At 57.9% G+C, this 6,173-nt stretch overlaps 1 protein-coding gene across 1 annotated transcript in view; it reads right to left on the minus strand.

The window, feature by feature from the left end:
• Positions 1-2,860, minus strand: part of GRIN1 (glutamate ionotropic receptor NMDA type subunit 1) — a 34,526-nt gene extending 31,666 nt beyond the window's left edge. Inside the window, exon 1 of the mRNA XM_031059227.1 lies at positions 2,721-2,860. Coding sequence (XP_030915087.1) covers positions 2,721-2,741 — 21 coding nt within the window. The 5' untranslated portion in view covers positions 2,742-2,860. The remainder of the gene's footprint in view (positions 1-2,720) is intronic.
• Between the last annotated feature and the right edge of the window lie 3,313 nt (positions 2,861-6,173).

A 6,173-nucleotide genomic window follows, 5' to 3' on the forward strand; every position in this document is an offset into this window, starting at 1 on the left:
TCTCCCTCTTCCTCTGCTGCAATAATCTGCTGTGGGGTGGTGAGGGGCTCAGCAGCCAGGGTGTCCCTCCAGCCCCACAGGTCCCAGGTGGTGGTGTTGAAGAGCACAGACCTTCCTGAGCTCTGCATCCCCAGCTCTGCTCTCACACTCGCTGTCAGCTCACACTTTTCATGGCGCCAGCATGTCAGTGTCAGCTCGTTTGTTCCAGCTGAGATGCAGAGCAGAGAGAAACACCCCCAGTGGGCTGTGGGGAACAGGAGCACTGAGGGAAAGTCAGAGGGGGATTTTTGCAATGCTCAGCCCATGAGATCTCCCCGGAGGGCTCCCCATAGCCATGGACTCCACAGTGATGGGAACCACTCTGCTGCCTTTACCTTGAGAGTGCCTCTCTCCCCCAGCTCCCTGCTGGCCTCTCTCAGAGGTGATGGATCCCAGAGACCCCTCCCCAGCAGGCAGGCTGTGCTGGGTGCTCAGAGGGCCTCAGTGGAGGGACAGCTCATGATTTCATAAGATGTACAAGGAGGCCAAGCCAGAGTGCTCTGCCTGATAACTGCAGTATTATTTCTAGAACAAATGGTTGGATACTGGAGCAGTAAAACTCACTTCCCTTGCGTATCCTTTCTGAAAGATTGGTACAGCTCATGGACCACTGTGCTTGACTGGAGATGCTCTGAGAGCATCAAAAGGTTCTGGGCAAACCCGTCCAAGCTGAGGCCCACACCCTTCCTCCCCTGGTAGCCTTGAGAGGACCAAAATTAACCCCAACTTCAGCCCCCTGTGAAATTCAGCTAAAATTGTCTGATGCCTCCAAAACCAATTAGGGGCGTACATAAAAAGTGAGCCTACAAGCTTGTTTCCATAGAAACTAAGCTGAAAGATATAATTTCCTGAATTAAAACAAAAAAGAAAGCAAGCTGATCACTGGAAACCAAAAAGGGAACAGCTGAATATCCCTGTGTCACGAGTCAGCCTGTCCTGCATGGGGTGTGCAGAACCTTCCACTGTCCTGTCCCACAGTTCCACACCCCTCTGTCCCCCACTCCACTCCCACCTTTGCTGTCCCCTCCACTGTCCAAACATCCTTTGTTCCTCTACCCAGTCCCTGCCTGCAGCTTCATCTCCTGCCTGCAGCTCCTGCTCTTCAGAGAGCTCCAAGCCTTGGTGGGCAGGAGCTGAGCACGATGCCAGCCAGGCAGGAGCTCTCTGAGGGTCTGGGGTGGGCAGCCTGGGCTCCCTGCCCAGCCTCTGCCAGGCAGGTGCACCCCTGAACTTGCTCAACACCCCAAATATTCCCTGGAGAGCATCTCCCTGCCAGCACACTGGGTCACCACTGTGGGTGTCTCCCCCAGCCCTGAAGGGAGCCAGGTGGGGGTTATGAGGCTGCTCTGCAGAAAATGGGTTTTAAAAAGGACAAGACTGGCAGAAGGAGAGGACAGGGTCAGCCCTGGGGGAGAGCACTCCAGGCCAGCACAGGTGGGCAGGGCTGCCTTACTGGGCACAGCCCTGCAGAGATGGAGCAGAGAGGAGGTGCAGGGTCCCTTCTTGCTGCCATGGTGGGCCCTGTGACAAGGACCCTCCCAGTGACATTCCTGTCAGATCTATCTCCTCCCCAGAGCAGCAAGAAGCAAATCCCCTCCTGAACGCTTCCTGCCTGCTCTGCCAGCCCTTCTATCATGCCTTTCCATCTACCCATGCCTGGTGGGACCCTGGCAGGGTGTGCAGGTCCCCAGCCCTGCCAGCCACCATCACCATCCTGACTTGCTGCCCACCCTGCCATGGCTTCCCTGCTGGGAGATGCCAAAATCTGCTGCTGCTCCAGCCAAGCAGTGCTGCTGGTGCCTCTCTGGGAGCTGCTGCTCCTCCTCCTGAAATTTGACTTTATTTACCATGTAGGTGGAGTGACTATTTTTGCACTGAACATTTACATTTGTGAATATTCACATTTTCCAAGCAAAGGCTGATTCGTGCTTTGAAGCAGGCTCGATCTCACCCACTGAGCTCGTGTGCTGGATGAAATCCTGCAATGGCATTTGGAAGGCCTGGCTCTGCTCAGCTCCTCCTTTGCCTTTCCTAAGGCTTTAGGTGTTTGCCAAATGGGCTGTGAGCTGAGGGCCAGGGCAGCACCTCATTGCCCAGGACCTCATCCAGCCTGGAAGTCTCTGAGTTCCCACAGAGGCAGCTGAGACACTGGAATCTGAGCCTCTGTCTTGAGTGCTGACCAGACTGAATGCCATGTGAAGCCTCAGGATATTCTGTCATCTCCCCTACCAATATCCCACAAACCCAGAGAAGTGAATGCAACCAAACAACCTCCCAGTGCCAGAGAGATCTTGCCCAATGTTCAGGCTCTAACAGGACCCTCTGCCCCTCCCAGGCCCCCCCAGCCTCCAGGAGCCCCTGGCTGGCAGCAGAGAGCAGGGCAGGAGCCAGCCTGTGCCTCTGCCCTGGCTGGGGAGCAGCGAGCCCGGCAGCCTGGCAGAGCAGCGCTGCAGAAATCATCCCGGGCTATGTAGGTCAGCACTGGCAGCTGCAAAAAAATTATGTACCCTGGAATGCAGGGGGGAGAGAGAGAGAGAGAGAGAGAGAGAGAGAGGGTGCTGCAGGCTGGGCTGGAGAGGGTGGACGGACAGACACAGAGAGTGCAGACATCATGAGCCCTCCTGCCGGGCACTCCTGATTTACAGCACACGTATGAGGTACCAGAAGCATGCATCAGTTACCTTATCAGAGTATATAGACATGCGTGTTGTCAGACCAATGACAGGGATCCTGTAGAAGCCAGCTGTGTATGATACAGGTGTTGGTGTTAGGTGATCGTTGGGAGCAGGAGGGTGACTAACTAATATTGCATAGACCTGTAGGACAGGATACACGACACAAACATTATTTCACGGGAGCGCAACGGCCATCGAGCGTGATTTTTTTTTCCCTTTTCTTTTCTGCAGTGCTAAACAGCCCCACGTTAACATGACAATGGCACTGCAACGGCTCGGAATGGGGAGGCAAGGGCTGTGCCGGGAGCCGGGCAGCTGTGCCACGGCTGGAGGGGATGGCTCTGCTCAGGGTTCCAATGGAATGCCGTGCCCAGGCGCTCCGCTCGCTAAACTAATAACTGCCATGGATTAAAGGGAAGCATCTTCCTTCCAGTCACACTGTGTAATGCGATTTCTTTAACCACACATTTAATACTCGGTTGTAATTCCCCTCTGAGGACCATTAGGAACAAAGTGGTCAGCTGGGACTGTGGCGGGAGCGGGAGCGCGGAGCCAGGGAGCGCATCAGCCATCTGGCCCTGTGTCTACGGGAATGGCAGAGCCCGGAGGGCGGGGGCAGGAGCCGGGAGCTGCCCTCGGCCGAGGATCTGGGCTGTACCAAAATGCGAGAGGAGGATCTCGGCAATTCTGCTGTTACAGCAGGGCTGGGTTTTGGTCTCCAGCAGGATCCTACTTTGTGTCAAAGGGAGAGGAAGGAGCTGGGTACTCCCTGGGGATCCTTTATTATACCAATGCCCTTTCGCAGCATAAGGAATGTCCCCAGCTGGTGACAGATCTCCAGCTAGGGCGAATCAGTGCAAGGACTTTGATGTCTGGAGGAAATAACTCTTCCTTCTCCAAGCATCTGCCCAAGCCCCAGGATGTGCCCAGCACCCGGGCTGGAGGGACAGATTGCCAGGACAGGAGGATGGAGCCTGCCTGAGGAAGGGCCCTGGAGTCTGGGGGAAGAGGGAGGATCCTGCTTGGCATTGGGAGGGAGTGAATTGAGGGTGCAGAGGGATCTGGGCCAGGGGCTGGAGACCCTACGTGGGAGTAGGTAGAAATTGCTAGAGAAAAGGTTGGGAAGGTTCTGGGGATGCAGGAGGAGGGGATGCCCTGGGCAGAGGTGCCCGGTGTGACACAGGGGGCGAGGACCCGCACCCAGCAGGGCGCTGGGGCAGGAGCAGGGCCGGGGGCAGCGGCGGGGCCGTGCGGGGCTCGGTTTGTGCCGTGGCGCACCGCAGCCGTGAAGGAGAATAACCTGTTAGAAAGGAATGGCCAACATAAATGGAAAAGAACAAGTAAGACATTTGAGGGTGTGTCTAATGGATCCAGATATCCAGGTCAGCAAAGGAAGTATTGCCCCCCATCTGTGCCACATTCAGGCAGAGGAGGCAAACTGGTAAACTGTAGGTCTGTCAGCCAATTCTGCCATTTTGGAGATGGGCCTAGGTTTACACTGAAGAGGCATCACATGAGGAGAGTAACATTTTTCATGCTGTGGGTCCTCATTACTAGATTAAAAAGTGCCCGGCCCGGCCACCTCCCCAGGGCTGTCCCGGCTACCCTGCACCGCCACGGGGGGAGGCTGAGCCGCAAAGGGTCAGCTCTGCCCCGCGCTGACAGCCCCCTGCCCTGCCGGCCGTGTGTGCCATACGCCTTTCCCTGCGCCCTGGGGCGGCTCAGGCTCCGTTCCTGCGGCTCGGGGCCGCGTTCCCATCTGCGCGGGCCCACGCGGGTGCGGCGTGGGCTGGAGTGGGGTGGGTCTGTACCTGCTCGCCCGTCCCCCGATGGCCCCGACTGACGGCCTGGGGGTTAGCCGGGCTCTGCACCCAGGGCAGGGGAGCTGGAGAGGCCGGGCCAGGGCTGCACCCGCCGGCACCGGGGGCTCGGGCTGCACCCAAAGGTGCGCTGAGAGTCACCTGGGGCACAGGAGCGAGGAGCATTCTGTGCTCTGTGCACAGTCACACACAGCACACACCGAGTCTGTGTGCGTGTGCACCCTGGGTCTGTGTGTCTGTGTGTCCGTGTGTCTCTGTGTCTGTGTGTCTGAGTGTCTGTGCAGGTGTGCACTCTGGGTCTGTGTGTCTGTGTGTCCGTGTGTGCCATGCCTGTATGTCTGCACCCGCAGCCGTGTATGCCCGTGTCCCGGGTGTGAGTGTGGCAGTGGGTGTGCCCGGTGTGCGTGTCCATGTGTCACAGCAGCTGTGCACGCTGGCACAAGTGCAGACATGTTTTGTGTGAGCCCATCTTTGCACAGCACTGCATGTGTGCACATGGAGTGTGTGTGCACATGGAATGTGGGCACACGGAATGTGTGTGTGCATGGAATCTGTATGTGCACATGGTGTGAGTGTGCACATTGTGTGTGTGTGTGTATGCATGGAATCTGTGTTTGCACATGGTGTGTGTGTGCACATAGAGTGTGTGTGTGTGTGTGTGTGTGTGTGTGTGTGTGTGTGTGTGTGTGCATGGAATGTGTGCACATGCAGTGCAGCCCGTGGGCATTCCCACATGTGTGTGAGGGCACAGTCTGCGTGCATGCACGGTGCTCCCTGTGCCCACGTGTCCCCCCAGTTTGGGGGTGCCCGTGTGTGCTCACACCTGGCTCTGTGTGTGCCCGTGGTGCCCGTGTGTGGTGTAGGTGTGTGTGCACATTGCTGTGTGCACGCACAGTGTGGGGTGGGCATGTATGTGCACAACCCAGGGCATGGGGGCCTGTGTGTGCCCAGAGTGTGAGCCTGTGTGTGCCCAGGGGCTGTGTGTGAGCCTGTGTGTGCTCAGTATGTGTGAATCTGTGCATGCCTGGGCTTTGTATGTGAGTCTGTGTGTGCCTGAGCTTCATGTGTGAGCCTGCGTGTGCTCAAGGGCTGTGTCCGTGTTAGTTTATATGTGTTCAGGCTTCGTGTGTGAGTCTGTGCCTGCCTGGGCTTCATGTGTGAGCCCATGTGTGTCCTGGTGTGCGTGTGGGTGCTTGTGTGCACTCCAGAGTGTGTGTGTGATCCCTGTGTGCCCTGGAGTGCTGGTGTGAGCCCGTGTGTGCCCGGGGGCGTGTGATGCCCATGTGCACCCTGGGGTGTGTGTGTGTGAGCTTGTGCATGCTCTGAGCTGTGTGTGTGAGCCCATGTGTTATCCGGGTGGGTGCTGCAGGTGGCCCTGCGTGCCCTGGGCACTGTGTGAGAGCCTGTATGTGCCTGGAGGCTGTGTGGGTGCCAGTGTGTGCTCCAGGGTGTCTGTGAGTGCACAGGTGTGCCCCAGGGTGTCTGTGGGTGCCAGTGTGTGCCCCAGGGTGTCTGTGGGTGCCCGGGTGTGCCCGGGCTGTGTGCGGGTGCCCCGGTGTGCCCGGGGGTGCGGGGAGCGCTCAGCCGGCCGCGCTTACATAAAGGCTGCAATGCGGGCAGCGTGCCCCGGGCCCGGAGA

The sequence above is a fragment of the Geospiza fortis genome, unplaced genomic scaffold (genome assembly GCF_000277835.1).
Source record: "Geospiza fortis unplaced genomic scaffold, GeoFor_1.0 scaffold85, whole genome shotgun sequence".
NCBI lineage: Eukaryota > Metazoa > Chordata > Aves > Passeriformes > Thraupidae > Geospiza > Geospiza fortis.